The following is an 18105-nucleotide window of genomic DNA, read 5'->3' on the forward strand; positions in this document are numbered from 1 at the left end:
AGATTTTTAAATCTATTTCTTGCTTATCTACATAATACATATTTGATACAGAAAACGCAGAAAAAAGCTGGGCGTGGTGGCACACGTCCTTAACCCCAGCATGCAGGAGGCAGAGGTAGGAGGATCACCATGAGTTCAACTCCACCCTGAGACTACATAGTGAATTCCAGGTCAGCCTGGGCTAGAGACCCAACCTCAAAAGAAAAAGAAAAAAAAAAAAAAAGGTCAGGCGTGGTGGCACACACCTGTAATCCCAGCACTAGGGAGACAGAGGTAGAAGGATCACATTGAATTTGAGGCCACCCTGAGACTACCTCAAAAAAAAAAAAAAAAGAAAATACGAAGCAGAAATGAAAGTTACTTGTTATTTCAACTCCTCAAAATGATCAGTTGGCAGAATGCCCGCCTAGCCTGAAGCCCCGTGTTCAAGCCCTGCGCTGCATAAATCCTGACGTAGTATAATTCCAACACTTTGAAGGTGGAGGCAAAAGGATTAAAGCCTCAAGGTCATCTTTGAGTACAAAACAAACTTGAGGCCAACCTGGGCTACATGACACCTTTACCTCAAAAAGAAGCCACTTAACATTTTGAAATGTATGCTTCCATTGATTGTTTTTGCATGTAGATGATGTTTTTCTGACTAAAATTATAATATTTATGATGTGTAATTTCTCTTCCTATTTTTGCTTGATAATATATCAAGAATATGTTTCCATACTAGTATTCAATATTCTTCAACCTCATGCTTAGTGATTGCTTAGAACAAACAGTCCCTTGAGCTATTTCCAGTTTTTCACTATTATGAACAAGGCAGTAATGAGCATCTTTGTTGCCAAATCTTTTGTCACATCCATAAAATTGATATATCTTGGAAAGCCCATAGTCACACTCTTAACACAGCGTCCCTTCCCAACCCTGAGCTAATTAAGAATAAGGAATGATTTCTGTTGGGGTTCACTAGAGCAAAAGACGAGAACCCCCTTGCTTTTGTTTTCTTTATTAAGTGTTTAATGATATATACATGAAGAAATTTCTTTAAATCTTCAACTTTTAGTTAAGGATGACCGCTTAGGATTCATCCCAGGTGTGTTTTCTGTAAGAACTATTAGTGATTAGCCATTGAAATTAAAGTGGTTATGTTGTGGGATGTGTTTTTAAGATGTGTTTGTTTTCACCCTAAAGCCTTCTCTCATTGCTTTGCAGTTCATTCTGCTTTCCAAATAAAAAGCCTGCTCCTTGCTTGGCCAGCTTGCCGCTTGGCATTCTTGATACTTACATTGCTTATGGGCAGCGGTTTGATTGATGATTTTAGCATGGGAGGGGTGTCATTAGATAAAAAAAAGAAAAAAAAAAACACAGACCTGGGTTTTAGAGGCATATTCCATCTTGGCCCCAGACCACATTGAATTAAATCATGAGTTCTGGCATGTCTGCCCTTTGGAAACGAAAACAATCTCTCATGACACATGGATTGATATCAAAAGACACTGGGCCACATGTTCCAGAAAATACTTAAGGAAACTTCCGGCTGTGAATACACACTACAAATCCCCCACTAAGCTAATTAGTGATCAGGGTAGTAGATTAGACAATTATGCTGCATCCCTTCATTGGTAAAGAGGTATGAAGTAAAATTCCACCAAGATAATAATAGGGAAATTTGTCCATCTGGGAAAAATCACTGATAAAATATGGTGAAATAACTAAGGAGTGGGAACAAAATGAAGGAAGCATTTAGAGAGACTAATGTCAATTTTATACATTTCACATACTGAAGATGGATGGATTTTTTTTTACATTTTATTTATTTAGTTATTTGAGAGAGAGAATGGGCATGCCAGGGCCTCCGGCCACTGCCAACAAGTGTCAGATGCATGTGCTACCTTGTACATCTGGCTTACATAGGCACTGAGGAATCAAATCTGGGTCCTTAGGCTTTGCAGGCAAGTACCTTAATTGCTAAGCCATCTCTCCAACCCTGGATTTTTTTATTTTCAAGGTAAGGTCTCACTCTAGCCCAGGCTACCTGGAATTCGTTCTGTAGTCTCAGGCTGGCCTCAAACTCATGGCAATTCTCCTACCTCTGCCTCCTGAGTGTGGGATTAAAGGCGTGCACCACAACGCCCAACTCTGGATTTTTTTTTCTTATTTTTAGTTTTTCATTTATTTATTTGAGAGAGAGGCAGATAGAGAATGGGCACATCAGGGCCTCCAGCCACTGCAAACAAACTCCAGACGCGTGCACCCCCTTGTGCATTTAGCTTATATGGGTCCTGGGGAGTTGAACCAGGATCCTTTGGCTTTGCAGGCAAACGCCTTAACCGCTAAACCATCTCTCCAGCCCTCTGGATTCTTTTTTAAGGAGGGTGTTTTCAGAATTTTGTTTGTTTGTTTTTGAGACAGGGTTTCACCATATAGCTCAGCCTGGTCTTAAACTCATAATCCTTCTGCCTCAGTTTCCTGAGTGCTGGTATTGCAGGTGTTAACACCATGCCCTTGCTAAATTAAGATTTTGTTTTGTTTTTCAAGTAGGGTCTCACTCTAGGCCAGACTGACCTGGAATTCGCTATGTAGTCTCAGGGTAGCCTCGAACTCACCACAATCCTCCTACCTCTGCCTCCCGAGTGCTGGGATTAAAGGTGTGCGCCACTATGCCCAGCTAAATTGTTTCTTTTTTATAATAAATTTTTTTAATTAATTTTTTATTTATTTGACAGAAATAGAGAGAGACTAGGCGTGCCAGGGCCTCCTGCCACTGCAAACAAACTCCAGACGCATCTGTCGCTTTGGTCATCTGGCTTTATGTGGGTATTATGGGACTTGAACCCAGGTGCTTAGGTTTTTCAGGCAAGCACCTTAACCCCTGAGCCATCTCTCCAGCACCATTAAGTTTTTTATTTATTTATTTATTTATTTATTTATTTGAGAGTGACAGACACAGAGAGAAAGACAGATAGAGGGAGAGAGAGAGAATGGGCGCGCCAGGGCTTCCAGCCTCTGCAAACGAACTCCAGACGCATGCGCCCCCTTGTGCATCTGGCTAACGTGGGACCTGGGGAACCGAGCCTCGAACCGGGGTCCTTAGGCTTCACAGGCAAGCGCTTAACCGCTAAGCCATCTCTCCAGCCCCAAGTTTTTTTTTTTTTAATCAGTTGGAATAAGACAGAATTCCTTGGTCTTTACACGATGAACATTTTGGGTTAGATGATAGTTTGTTGGGAGCTGGGATCACATGTATGAGGAATGTTCTGCAGTGTGTCTGGCCTACACCTGCTCAATATATGCCCAAAGAAGCCCATACGTAGTCATAACAACGGAAAATGTCACCAAACTGTCTCCTGTTGAGAATCATTATGGATTAAGAGATCGTTATCCTAAAATGCTGAAAAATTGCAGACTCGGGCCAAAGATCGTGTCATGTGTCATATTATTTATAGATCAGTGTGGGTGGAAGGGGTGCCAGCCACCTTCAAGCTGTTGGGCTAGACTTGAAGGCCTGCACCTTCTGACACCAGGTATTCTAGGCAAAAGCACCTCCGTGTGGGAATAGCTGGTACCAGTGAATCTGTGGTTTTTTTCCCCTTCCTCATCCTGTCTCCTACCATAGCAATGCAAGTGTCCTTTGTATTGTGGAATGCACTAATTCAAAGATGCCCCAAATGTCTTTGGAAAGGTCTATGGAAGGTAAGTATGCAGCCAAAACAAACCTGGCCCTCTGTGCCCGCAGGGATCTTCTAACCCAAGCTTAGGAGATCTCGGGCGACGCACTGCCCACACGCTGTCCTCTGCACCACCAAGCTCACTTGGCAAGAATCACCCCTAAGTAATCACCCCCACTCTTCTCTGTCCTAAGTCTCTTTTCGACGTGACTTCTTTGTCCTCGCTCCCTCTTTGGCTGGTTTAGCTAACTTTATGTTTCATTCCATAAAGTTAGTCAGTTCCTTGCTTTAAGAAAAGTAAATACGTAAAATAAATAAAACCTCTCTGGCTACCGCTAAGCTACTATCCTTTCTCCTAAAGTCCCCATTGAAAAGTTTGCATTTAATAACGGAAGTTGCCGACATCTTGACCTCTTTCAGATATGACAATGGATGATGTTCGGGAATACGAGAAAAACATGCATGAACAAACCAACATAAAAGTTTGCAATCAGCACTCCTCCACTGTGGATGACATAGAGAGCCATGCCCAAACGAGTGTATGTAGAACCTTTCAAACACGTTGCCCACCCGGTACGAAACAGACACGTGTATTCGTCTCTCGCATCCCGGCCTTCCATCACTCAGAGGCCACTGAGGAAGATGCTGAGCTGAGCCTAGGATGGGCAGAGTCCCCTGTCTCTTCCAGACACGGCCGGCTTGCCCTCTTGTCATTGTAGTCGCGGAGCCTCAGGACGTGGAGCGCGGGAAGGTGTTTTTCTGTGGCTCTAGGAGAACAGCCCGCAGGGATCCTAAAAGAGCAAAGGAGTGGGCGAGGCTGTCAGCTGGAAGCGAGGATAACACCAGTGTCTCTTTCGAACACGGCGAGCACACGCGTTCGGGGGTGGGCTTTGGGCTCGGCTGCTAGTTGGGGTTTCGTTACGAGCATGTTCGAAGCCGGTTCCTCTCTGCTTACGGTCACCTCGAGACGAGCCGGTCCTTATCGCGAGCAGCAGCGAAGTGAGGGATGCGCTGGGAGTGGGGATACTGCGTGCTGGGCAGCGGATGGAGCCCGAGACTGAGCAAAAGCCTGGGGGAGGCTTAGGTTACTGAGTCAGAAATTGAAGGCTGGCTGTATGCTGTGTGCCAGCATTTAAATATAGTTATCTCTCAATCACTCAGGCTAATAAAGAGGAGGTACAGTTAACGATGGAAAATATGACCAAATCATTTCCATTCTCAGCTAGAGCTGTGTTCTCTCTGAGTTCCTCTTTGAGATTCCGTGCCTGCTAAGCCCAGGGCCTGGAATAATGCACCCTAAATGCTTTCAAATCCAAGCATGTGACTAGAATATAGCTTTGTGAGAGCTGACGATATGGTGTGTGCTTATAGCTTAAGTCTCTTTTATGGTCTTCTGTCTGCTTTCCTCTTTATTTTATTTTATTTATTTGAGAGAGGGTGGGGGTGCAGAGATAAAGAGAAAAGGAGCACGCCAGGGCCTTCAGCCACCAAAACGAACTCCAGATGCTTGTGCCACCTTATGCATCTGGCTAACCTGGGAACTGGGTAATCGAACCTGGGTCCTTTAGCCTTTCAGGCAAGCACCTTAGCCACAAAGCCATCTCTCCAGTCCATTCTTTCTGCTTTACTGTTTATTGTTATTGCCATTATTACTATTATCATTGGTATTATAAAGTTAATTGGCTGTGTGGAAGGTGATAAGCTAGAATGGGTCTTCTGCCCTCCACAAGTCTAATATATTCTCTGGCTGCAAATCACAATTTTTCCCATGTCATCAGCGTAGGAGATGCCTTCTCCCTACCTACCTCCATAAAGTTACACGAAGTGGTTTATTTTGAATGTTGTGACATTTCCCTTATTCTTTAGAATTCTATGAAATTGGGGATCATTTATTTTTCCACAGTCTTTCCTCTCTATCATAATGAAAAACAGTCAAAATCAAGAGGCTATATTTAGCACACACAAAAAAAATGCCTAGAGATGCTGGCGTGGCCGTGCACGCCTTTAATCCCAGCACTCAGGAGGCAGAGGTAGGTGGATTGCTGTGAGTTCGAGGCCACCCTGAGACTACCTAGTGAATTCCAGGTCAGCCTGGGCTAGAGCAAGACCCCAGCTTGAAAAAAATAAAATTAAAAACAAATACTGCCTAGGAGGCTGGAGATGTACTCCCTTGGTAAAGTACTTTGCCTAGCATCTACAAAGGCCTGGGGATTCAGTCCTCAGCACTGCATAACTGAGGTCATGGTCCACACCTGTACCAACAGAAGGATCACAATTTCAAGGTTTGAGGCTAGCCTGGACCACGTAGGACCCTGGCTTTAAAAATAAAAAATAAAATGAACAGCATGATGGGTGGCAAAAGTAAAATTTAAATCATCACCCTGTACAGGGAAAAAATAGATTGAAATTAGACAAAATGTTTAACATCTATGAGCACAGCAATAAAGAAACAACCGTCTAGTTTTCAATTGAGAAGTTTCAAAACCTTGAAGGAAAGGAGTTTCCGATAGATTTTGGGAGCGGAAACTGGATTCCCTGTTCTGGATGAGTTCCGCCCCCTGCTGGACGTATCTAGTAGAGCAGTATAGTCAGCCACTTGCTTGCAAAGTAATTTTTCAAGGATGCTATCCACTTATTACAGCAAAAACGTACCAGTAGCCCAAGTCATTAAAATTTCTCCAAGAATCTCAGTTTTACTTCTTTTTTAAAATATTTTTATTGTTTTGTTTATTTATTAGATACAGAGGGAGAGAGAGAGAGAATGAGTGTGCCCAGGCCTATAGCCAATACAAATGCATGTGCCACAATGTGCATCTGGCTAACCAGGGACCTGGGGAATCGAGCCTGGGTCCTTGGGCTTTGTAGGCAACTGCCTTGACTGCTAAGCCATTTCTCCAGCCCAGTTTTACTTCTAAGTAGATACTATTTTTAGAAAACTTAGTCTTGTTTATTAGCTTAATACTCAATATTTTTAAAAGTGCTAAGTTTATGTGTAAACTTTTTTAAATTTTTTTTGTTTTTATTTTTATTTATTTATTTGAGAGCAACAGATAGAGAGAGAAAGAGGTAGATAGAGAGAGAGAGAGGGAGAATGGGCGCGCCAAGGCCTCCAGCCATTGCAAACAAACTCCAGACGCGTGTGCCCCCTTGTGCATCTGGCTAACGTGGGTCCTGGGGAATCGAGCCTCGAACCGGGGTCCTTAGGCTTCACAGGCAAGCACTTAACCACTAAGCCATCTCTCCAGCCCATGGGTAAATGTGTTCTTAAAATAGTCTGAATTTCACATAAGAACAACTCAATTATAATTCTTTTTCTTTTTAAATTTTATTTATTAATTTTCTAGCAGAAAAAGAGAGAGATAACGGTTGCTCCAAGGCCTCTAGCCCCTGCAAGTGAACTCCAGACACATGCACTACCTTGTGCATCTGCCGTTACGTGGGTACTGGGGAAGTGAACCTGGGCCAGCGTGCTTTACAAGCAAGGGCTATTAACTGCTGAGCCATTCCCCCAGACCCAGTTGTAATTCTTGAACTCCCTTGTGAAAGCTTTTCTCTTTCAGGAAAATTTGGTGGTTATTCACAAGGAAATCCTCACGGATTTCATTTTATGAAAAACATTTGTTCAGGGGTTACAAAACCTAACAATGGCAGTAGGTATGTGCCCTAGTGGTAGAGCTCTTGCCTGGCATGCTTAAGGCCCTAAGTTTGACCCCTGGCACCAAATAGAACCCTAGTTAATAATATTGTGTTATGAATATTCACGCCATCTTTAACATTCCCGAAGTGAATATACAGTCGTGTATTTTTACCTGAGGAAGTGTTAACTCCTAAGTAATGGCAAAGGGCAAGAAAGAATGAAGAATGGGCTGGAAAGGTGGCTTAGCAGTTAAGTCACTTGCCTGCAGAGCCTGAGGACCCTTTTGGCCTTTGATCTGTCTGCCTTTACCTCCCAAGTTCTGAGAATACAGGCGTGTACTACCATGCACAGTTAAGATGTTAAATGAGAAAGCAATATATGTATATATATATTTCATTTTTCAAGGTAGGGTTTCATTCTAGCCCAGGCTGACCTGGAATTCACTATGGAGTCTCAGGATGGCCCAGGTTAGACTCCCCAGAACCTGCTTACGCCACATGCACATGCATCTGGAGTTTGTTTGCAATTGTTAGAGACCCTGGTGCACCCATTCTCTCTCTCTCTCAAATAAATTAATAAATAAATATTTAAAAATAAAAGAATGAGCCAGGTGTGGTGGCACACCCCTTTAATACCAGCACTCGGGAGACAGAGGTAGGAGGATCACCGTGAGTTCGAGACCACCCTGAGACTCCATAGTGAATTCCAGGTCAGCCTGAGCTAGAGTGAGACCCTACCTCAAAAAACCAAAAAAAAAAAAAAGAAAGAAAAGAAAAATGGGTCTCTGAGAGCCAAAACAGACATAGAAAATCCATGGGCCACACTTCATGGTTATTTTAATAAATCCAAATTACCTATTTTTCCAGTTTCCAGTAAATAAAAATGGCACAGAGTTGGCTCGAGAGATGGCTCAGCAATTAAGGTGTTGCTTGCAAAACCTAACAACCTGGGTTCAATTCCCCAGTACCCACGTAAAGCCAGATGCACAAAGTAGCCATGCATCTGGAGTTTGTTTGCAGAGGCTGGAGGCCCTAATGAGCCCATTCTCTCTGTCTCTTCTCTTTATCTTTCTCTGTTTGCAAATAAATAAATAATTTTTTTTTTAAAGCAGAACATCAGGAATAGCCAGACTAAGAGTAGTTAATAATAACAATGAAAATACCATTCCAGAGAAGAAATACCAAGCCACATAGGACAAATAGACCCCAGAAGGAAACCATCACTGAATTGTTACCCAGTGATATAGTTTCAATGTCATGTCTTTAAGGTAGTAAATATATGCACTACATATGTTAAATAGATTAAGGAAAGATGTACATTAAAAAATATATGTATGTATATATATGTATATGTGTGTGTACATATATATAGATATAGATAGATAGATAGATAGATAGATAGATAGATAGATAGATAGATATAGATATATATATATTGCGCCAGGTGTGGTGGTGCACACCTTTAATCCCCAGCACTTGGGAGACAAAGGTAGGAGGATCACTGTGAGTTCGACCACCCTGAGACTACATAGTGAATTCCAGGTCAGCCTGTGCTGGAGCAAGACCCTACCTCAAAAAACCAAAAAAAAAAACAAACCAAAAGAAAGTTTTGGGCATTTGAAAAAAGCACATCATCTGACAATGCTTGTTACATAAGGCATGACTGACTGACTCATTGAATTTTCACATAATGTTTCTTTTCCTCTTGAAATAAATCTTGGTCATAAGTTATGCTCTCTTTTCATTCCTTTTATTCTTTCTCTTTTCTATTTCCTTGAGAAGTAGGGTTTGGGTTTTTTTTTTTTGGTTTTGGAATAAACATAAGGATTTATTGCTATTGTCCTCTTGGTTTTTCTTATGGTGGATTAAAATGTAGCATCTTGACAATGCCAGGGTGATACGCAGTCAGGGAGTCTGTAATCATAGCACATGTGTGCCCCTGGTAGTCATGAAACCTATTTATTAAGAAGATAGCCTGTTAAGGATTTCTCGTGATTTACCTGAGTTTACCTTGTCTTGGCATACTGGTTCTTTTGTCATCTAAACTTCACAATAATATTGTCAAAGCCACTAAGTGCTTTGATAACTTTCTCCTTATAGCCAATATTATAACCCACAATAACCACAATAACACACACACATGCACACACATTTCTGCATCAAGTTCTATGCGCTTCTGTTATATTTGTATTTAGGATAGTTACAATGCTAATTGAAGAGTCACTGGGAAAATCTTGGGTGGATGTTCAAAAAGAAATATTGGGGCCAGGGAAGTGGCCCAGCAATTAAAGATGCTTGCTGACAAAGCCTGCCAGCCTAGGTTCAATTCTCTAGCTCTCTATTAAGCCAAAGGCATTCAGAAAGAAAGAAAGAGTGAAACAAAGAAAGGAGGGAGGGAGGGAGGGAGGGAAGAAATAGAGGAAAGAAGGAAGGATGGGTGGTCCTCAGTAACAAGGGAAAATGAGAGTTAGTATTTCAAAGACATTTGAGTTGGTAATTACCCAAGGCCTCTTTAATGGTAGCGTCCCCATGGCTGAATCGGGTATAGTGACAAATCTATTTGCATGTCACGTAACTGCTCCTCTTTCTGGATGTTTTCCTCTTTGCAGACATGACAATGGATGAGGTTCGAGAATTCGAACGAGCCACTCAGGAAGCCACCAACAAGAAGATTGGCGTTTTCCCTCCTGCGATTTCTATCTCGAGCATCTCCTTGCTGCCTTCCTCGGTGCGCAACGCGCCATCCAGCGCTCCCTCCACCCCGCTCTCCACAGATGCGCCAGAATTTCTGTCGGTCCCCAAAGACCGGCCGCGGAAAAAGTCTGCTCCAGAAACTCTCACGCTTCCAGATCCTGAGAAAAAAGCAACCCTCAATTTGCCTGTCATGCACTCTTCAGATAAGCCATGTCGGCCCAAGTCAGAGTAACTTCATGTGAATATCCCATGGGGTTTTATACTTTCATTTGAGGCTCTTTTTTTTTTTTTTTTTTTTTAAGAATCTTCTGATACAAGAAAAGACTGCCTTGTCACTCAAACATGTTCTTTGATCTCCAAGTGTGCACGTGGTTAAGTAATTTCACAGATAAAAAGAATCTCCAAGTAGGCCACACAGCATCACAGTAGATGGGAGATGTAAGGATTATACAAGGAAGGGCTGGGGGGTGTAGCTCAGGGGGCAGAGTGCTTGCCTAGCAGGCATGAAGCCCTGAGTTCGATTCCCAGCACTGCATACACCAGGTGTGGTAGTACTTGCCTCTAACCTCAGCATTCAGGAAGGAGAGGCAGAGGGTGGGAAGAAACTCAAGGTCATCCTTGGCTGCATAGCGAATTTGAGACCAGCCTGGGATACATGAGATTCTGTCTCAAAATAGAAACAAAAACAGAACCCAGAAGGAATCTTTTATAGCCACAACTGTGAGCCAGGAGAGAATCCTTGTAATTGGGCAATACATGAGGTTAGCATGGACCTCAGGGGTCAATGGATACAAAGCTGATGCGAGGTGTGGTGAGAAAGTGAAGTCAATTTCTTCCCATCAAACCTGAAATTCTCTTAAAAAAAAACAAAAAAAAAACTACACACTCTCAGGTGTCACATGCCGAACTTAAATTTTGAACTGCTGACCACCAATACTTGAATACCAATTGTTGCTAAGATTCCTATTTTGATTAATCTGACTCAGGATTTGGGGCCTAATTAGCTCTTTAAATTTTTGAAAATTTTAATTACCGACTTCTAGAGGCTCCAAGTACATTTAATGATAACTTATTTATACCTTTCACAGAATTTAATAAAAAAAATACCACTTGTTTCTGTCTTTTAATAACTTCCCCCTGTGGCCTCAGAAGTCTCTAAGATTTGCATAGATGACTTAGGACCATAGCTGACAGACTGTGGGATGCCTCACCTTAGGAGCCAAGGGGCCCCAGGTGAGACAAACGTCATTTTCTCTATAAGGTTCAACGACCCTTGACTCATCGGTTTCCATCATCCATTAAGAGCCTTAGAAGTTTCATTTAACTGAATAGAATTCATTGACTCTCTGCCCATTAGATGTTCAGGGTAGACCAAGCTAACTGGGCTTCACCGTACCACATGTCTGGTTAGGAACCTTGCAAGAGAGAATCGCCTGCCCGCTCCTGGTTTCACTTTTACTAACATCCAGGCTTCCATAGAATGGGTTGCTCTTCACTAGACCTTAGAAAAGACTGTCATTCTCTTGCTTCTTCCTTGAAATCTAAATATTTGAGCCTGGGATGTAGCTCAATGTAGCATACATGAGCCCCCGAGTTCAGTCCCCAACACTGAAGGAAAAAACAAACATACAATTCAAATATTGGGGATGTTGCAGAAATCAAGTAAAAACTGCCAAGTGGGAGGAGAAAATAAGTAGAATTGCTGACTCCTGTTTATAAAACAGAGAACCGATCCTAAACACCCCTCTCTCTTACTTGAATGGCTCCAAGGAGAGAGAGGCGAGATTAGAATCAAGGATGACAGCAAGCAGGGCCGTTCATCAAGAAAGAAGTCTGTCACCATTGCACCTCACTGCCTTTAGACACAGGAGGAGGGCAAGCAGAACCTCACCTGTGACATGTGTCCTCCGTGGAAAGAAGAAAGCAAGGTGATTGGGCAAGTTCAAAGCCCATGATGCCATAGCTAGCCTTCCTGACCTTAACCTCCAACCTCAGGAAAGGAACCTTCCCCCCACCCTCACACACCCACAGATTCCAAAGGAAACGGAACAGGCCAGAGAGCCGATTCTCCTTACCCCACCCACTTCTCAGCCAGGGCCCCTGGCCCGCTTCCTCTCCGTGGCCCTCACACGCTAGTGCTTTTCTGGTTTTCTCCCAAGGTGCACGCACTGGCCCAATGAGCCCAGCACAAAAGTGCTTAAGAGTGTCTACACCATTTCTTTATCTATAGATGGGCATTTAGCTTGAAAGAAAAAAAGTCATATATCTCTATATATAGGTCCAGTACTCAAAGGAAACCAGTGGCAAATGAACTTAGATCAACAGCGCACCTTTTTCTTAAGAAGCATATCTATTAGTATGACCACCTTCTTTGCATGGTATCGAAGCATGAATTTTGCTCGTGGGAAAACTTAATCTCTTATCAAGCCCCTTGGACTCTCCTCTCCACACAGTACTAAGTACTTAAGGCGAACATTTGGCTTTAGTAGTTGAAATTCTTCATTCAGAAGACATGGAGATCACGTATGTGCATTTGGTTACCATTTGCGTACTGAAATCAGGGCGGGGTAGGCTCGTTCTTTTCACATAGAACAAATTGATTTTGGGCAGGTTGTTAACACATCTTGGCACCTAGTTTTTCCATCCATACTGTGCTGTTCTCCCTGTGTAAAGTAGCTTGTGTGTCAAGGCCAACAGTGTGTTTTAGAGAGCTGCTTTCTGATTTCCTTTTGTGAGTTTTCTTTTTTTTTTTTTAATTTTTATTAACATTTTCCATGATTATAAAATATAGAGTTTTCTTTTCTAGTCAGTGCAATCATACCTTAGACATCAATTTGCAGTTGTTTAAGATCACATGATTCTTAGCCAACATGTGTGTGTGCTCTTAAGGTATGTTCAGTTTTTCTGTCTCCATGTGGTCTGTGTGTAGGTTACACGTAGGGTTGCAGATATTTACTTTAGCCGCTTTTCAACATTTAATCCCGTCATCGTCACAAGGCCTACACGACTTCAATATTCACTGAATCTTGGTTTCCGGGCATCGTTTCACTTTCTCCATCCACGAATACGTTATTGTGGGAATCCAAGCCTGCGATGAATGTGTATATAGAACATTAGTAATTCTCATAAGGATGGAAATCCAATGGCTGCATGATGGGAATTTAGAAGACAAAATTTAAAAAAAAAAAAAGCAGAAACTTGAATTCGCTAAGCATGTTTGAGGAAAAAATAGAATCCTTGACTCAGTGCCTCTGTCTGCCATGTGGAAACCTTCAACTTTGTTCACCAAAACTGTATTATACTTGTATATATAGATACATATATATATATGAATGTAGCATAGTGAGTTACACACCACCAATTTTACGTCTCTGGTAGCCAAACTGAAGTAAATAACCCACAGGATAACATGTGTGTCTGCTCCCTCTCCATCACTCGTGTGAGTGGACACCCCCAAAATGGCCATACGCTTCTCGGCTTGGGTGGAGTTCCAATGTGGAGTGTGTCTGTGCATGGGTTGGCCTGCCCACAGCACCCTCACTTCAGCTGCGCTTTCCTGGGATGAGGAGGTTCCGGGGCTCGCAGTGCTTACACTTGGGCAGAAGTTCCCTTCTGAAGGTCATTTCATTTGGGGCTGCAGTAACACAAAGCCAAGGAAACAGGTCATGATGAAGGGAGGCTATGACACTGCTGCTTGTCACAACAAATGGAAGCAGTGTCAGTCCGTAAGTGAGCTCATTTGTAAAATCTTCCATCGTGGTTTTGCATTTATGTGGGGCGGGGAGTGCTTTCATTTATTTAGAGGTATATGTTGGCCAGTTTTGGAATGTGGAAACAAGTTGGCCCAATTGTAAGTGTGTATAATGAAGACACACACACACACACACACACACACACCAAGGGGCTGGGAAGATGGCTCTGCAGTTAAAAAGCACTTGCTTGCAAAGCCTGCAGGTCCAAGTTCAATTTCTCAGACATCCACATAAAGCTAGACAAGCATTTGTTTGCAGCAGCAAGAGATCCTGGTGTATACACACACACACACACACACACACACACACACACACACGCTCTTAAGAAATACTGCTGAAAGTATGTGTTGTTTTTTTTTTTCAAGGCACCATAATAAAGTGAACTAAGGGAATGAATTTTACACATTCAGATCAATTGTTTCCCAGTGAAAGTTTCAAGGCTGGTGTGTGTTTATGCATACTTTTAAATTTTACTTTCTTGCTGAGCATGGTAGCATTCCCTTAACCCAGCACTCAGGAGGCAGAGGTAGGAGCTATGAGTTCGAGGCTACCCTGAGACTTCATAGTGAATTCCAGGTCAGCCTGGGCTAGAGCGAAACCCTATCTCAAAAAAACAAAAAAAAATTAATTTTCCTTTCTTTAGTGTCTCTTCATAGCTCAGAGATAACAAGGTAATAAGTCACAACAGGAATCTTCATATTTTGAGAAAGAGCAGAGTAGAATTAATCTACTTAAAATCCATAGCCAGATAATGTAATAGAAAGAAAATTGTCTAAATAGTTTCATTACTTTTCTGGTCATCTGACTAGGAGGCTAGGTGACAATCTGCCATCTGAGCCACAGTTCTTGATAATTAAAACAAAAAATCTGGTGACTGTACGTTGATCCTGAATAAACTATATATGTTAAGCTCTTTATTCTTGCTGAAACTAACGTGTTACCCAGTAGTGGCATGCTGAGGCAAAACGCACTGGGCCCTTTTGTGTTCTACCTTCAAAATAATTCACATTTGAAATCTAGGTGTCTCAACTTGGTCGGCATTAGCGCCATAAGAGAATGTGACTATGTTCAGAACTCTGCAGATACCACTGTTAACGGTCACATTGTTGTGAAGTTACCCGATGCTTCCTTTAGGACAAGCCTCTTGGTGTTTTTGCTTTCCAGTTGAATGCTGGTCTGTTGAATTACAAGTCTCCCTTCGGTCTCTCTGCATAACCAGGAAGAGAGGTTTGAGTTGATGTTACCCCTATGCCACTTACGTGTAATTTCAGTGCTTACATTTGGAACTGCAATCTCGATTGGTTAAAGTAGTCAAAACACCACTGCCACCACCGAAGGACCGAGTGTTGGGGTGCACAGTGCTAGCCACGCAAGCGGAAGTCGCTCCTCACATGCGCCATCCTCTTGTGTCATTTTACGGCTGTTCGGCGTCGTTGTCCCCCCTCGTTATTTATTATTGTTAATAACTTACCTTTTCTTACATTCTGTTGTAAATAAAGTACAAAGCAATCTTCTTTCCAAGTGTGGCTTCCTCTCTGTCTCTCCCAACCAGTGTCCAGGGAATGGGGGCCCTTGTTAACTTGAGGATAGATGAGGAAGATCTGCAGGAAGGAGGAAGCCAACTGCAGCTACTAAAGACCCAGTTGTAGGGCCTGGTATGTAAGGATGCCTCATCTACTAATGGGCACATGGTGCCCTTTTGAATCAGGAAATGGAAGAAAATGTTTGGGAAACCTGGTTTTCTTTTGTTTGTTTTTTTTTTGTTGTTTGTTTGTTTGTTTGTTTTTTGATTTATTTATTTGCAAGCAGAGAGATAGATAGAGAGAAGACAGACAGACAGACAGAATGGGCACGTCAGGGCCTCTGGCCATTGCAAATGAACTCCAGACACATGTGCCCTTTGTGCATCTGGCTTACTTGGGTCCTGGGGAATTGAAGCTGGGTCCTTTGGTTTTGCAGGCAAATGCCTTAACCGTTAAGCCCTCTCCAGCCCCGAATTCTGGTTTTTCCAACCAAATATAGAGTCAAGGTGAGTCTATACCCCATAGAATATGAGCATGGACTCACTGATCTGTCTATCAGGCACATTGTTCCCCTTCATGGAATTCCAGTTCACATACCCCAGGGGAGTCCATGGGCAGCTCTCCCCCAGAGGGACACCAGATGCTTTTCATGATAGCTCAGTCATCCTTTTCCTCAGCTCCCGAGGTGCAGCCCACGGCTTTGACGCGCTAGGCAGGCGCTCCACCCCGTCCTTTTCCTTCACTGCTGGAGATGGAACCCACAGGAGGTACATTATGGCATTTCCATCCAGGTACATAATTTATTTTGATTCTATTCCCCCACTACCCTCTCTTGTCCCTCTCTCACTTCCAGAAATCACTTTTCTAAACTAGCCCCCTTCTATTTTCATGTCTTTTTTTTTCTTTCTGTAATCCATGAGTGTCACTAGGGTTGTTTATAGAGGCGTGGTCACCTTACCAGAAGAAAGTGTCTGTCTGCCCCTCCCCCAGCAACCATTAACTGTAGATAAATTCTCAGGGAGGGGTGGACCTGGTTAGCCACTCAAACCCCCACAACAGATATTTACTGGGCCGATCCTCTGAAGATAATCACATCTTTGCCTGCCATGGTGGCCCACGCCTTTAATCCCAGCACTCAGAGGCAGTGGTAGGAGAATCGCCATGAGTTCAAGTCCACCCTGACACTACATAGATCAGCGAGTGAAACCCCACCTCAAAAAAAAAATAAATAAATAAACATATTGTACAGGTCACTGCACTACTTTCTCTGTTCCTAAATTCTTTCCAGAATGTTCTCTGAGCTTTGGAAGGGGTAATACAGATGTCCCATTTAGACTGAACACTTGTGGTGGTTTGAATCCAATTTCCCTCAAGTGTTTTGAATACTTGGTTCCCAGCTGGTGGCAGTTTGGGAGGTGAAGCTTTGCTGGAGGAGGTGTGTTGCGAGGCGGGGGAGGGCGGGGAGGGGCCTTGGGGTATTAAAACCAGCTCCCGGGCTGGAGAGATGGCTTAGCGGCAAAGCGCTTGCCTGTGAAGCCTAAGGACCCTGGTTTGAGGCTCGGCTCCCCAGGTCCCACGTTAGCCAGATGCACAAGGGGGCGCATGCATCTGGAGTTCGTTTGCAGTGGCTGGAGGCCCTGGCGCGCCCATTCTCTCTCTCTATCTTTATCTGCCTCTTTCTCTCTCTATCACTCTCAAATAAATAAATAAATAATGAACAAAAAAAACCCCAAAAAACAGCTCCCTCTTGCTAGCTCACACTCTTGCTGCTTCCTGCCCGCTGCCTTGACAAGAAGTGATGTCCAGCCTCTGCTCTACCGTCCTTTCCCTGCCGTGCTGAAACTTCCCCGCCAGACTGTAAGCCCAAATAAACTCCTTCCTCCCATCAGCTGCCTTTGGTCAGGTGTTTGTCCCAGCAATGAGATGCTAACGAAAGCAGTACTAAATGGTCACTTATCAATCAGCACTTTGATGTTATGTCTTCGCAAACACTGTTGACCACTGCGAAAAAGGATCTTCTCTGGTCTAAGTGACAGTAGCTCTAATCTATGGACACGAGCAATGATTCCGAAGGCAGTCGGATGGGCACATTATGTCCATGTACCAAAACAATAGCAGTAGTTTCTCCGCTAGGGCCTATGACCTCTCTTGTATATAAGAATAATATATGTAATATAAAATATATAATAATAATACAATCTGGCCAGGCTTACCATACCAGATGTGGAGCTGAGATAAATCCAATAAGTAAACAGTTGGTTACCCCCATAACAGACTTGCCTGGCCAGTTGGTATTGTTGCTCACAGGGCACATAGCTGAGCGACTGTTGGTGGCAGCTGCTGTAGCACCTTCCAGCGCTATGACAACCAGCCATCAGGGAGGAAGCTTTCAAATCAGTTCCAGCTCATTTTCTCTATGTGGATTTTTTTGTTGTTGTTGTTGTTTTGTTTTTTTGTTTTATGAGGTAGGGTCTCACTCTAACTCAGGCTGACCTGGAATTCACTACATAGTCTCAGGGTGGCCTCAACTTATGGCAATCCTCCTACCTCTGCCTCTTGAGTGCTGGGATTAAAGGCGTTCCCAGATTTTAGTTTGTCTATGTCTTGCATCTTCAAGGTGTGGGGCATCTTCAGCAGTGGGGGCATTTGAGTTCTGGTGGGCAACTAATGGCAGTAGCAATTGCCTGTGTTATTTTGGGAGCTTTAGCCGACCCCTGTCAACCAACAACTGGTAGCCCATCCCTGGCACTGGGATTTTCGCTGGATGACCTCTGGTTTCTGGGAGCAATTTTATCTACCCCGGGCCACTTTTCATTCTGCTGGGGTTTCTCTGTCTCAAGT

The 18105-nt window shown here is 43.2% G+C and overlaps 1 protein-coding gene across 2 annotated transcripts in view; it reads left to right on the top strand.

Moving 5' to 3' along the window:
• Pitpnc1 (phosphatidylinositol transfer protein cytoplasmic 1) overlaps positions 1 to 15255 on the top strand; it is a 334848-nt gene extending 319593 nt beyond the window's left edge. Inside the window, exons 9-10 of one of the 2 annotated variants that reach the window (XM_045158271.1) lie at positions 4080 to 4198; positions 9905 to 10042. In XM_045158271.1, the coding sequence (XP_045014206.1) occupies positions 4080 to 4198; positions 9905 to 9910 (125 nt within the window). In that variant the 3' untranslated portion in view covers positions 9911 to 10042. Of the gene's footprint in view, positions 1 to 4079; positions 4199 to 9904 lie in introns of both variants that reach the window. The other variant, XM_004655123.3, reaches the window with a different exon arrangement.
• The last annotated feature ends 2850 nt before the right edge of the window (positions 15256 to 18105 follow it).

This window comes from Jaculus jaculus, chromosome 9 (assembly GCF_020740685.1).
Source record: "Jaculus jaculus isolate mJacJac1 chromosome 9, mJacJac1.mat.Y.cur, whole genome shotgun sequence".
NCBI classification, from domain to species: domain Eukaryota; kingdom Metazoa; phylum Chordata; class Mammalia; order Rodentia; family Dipodidae; genus Jaculus; species Jaculus jaculus.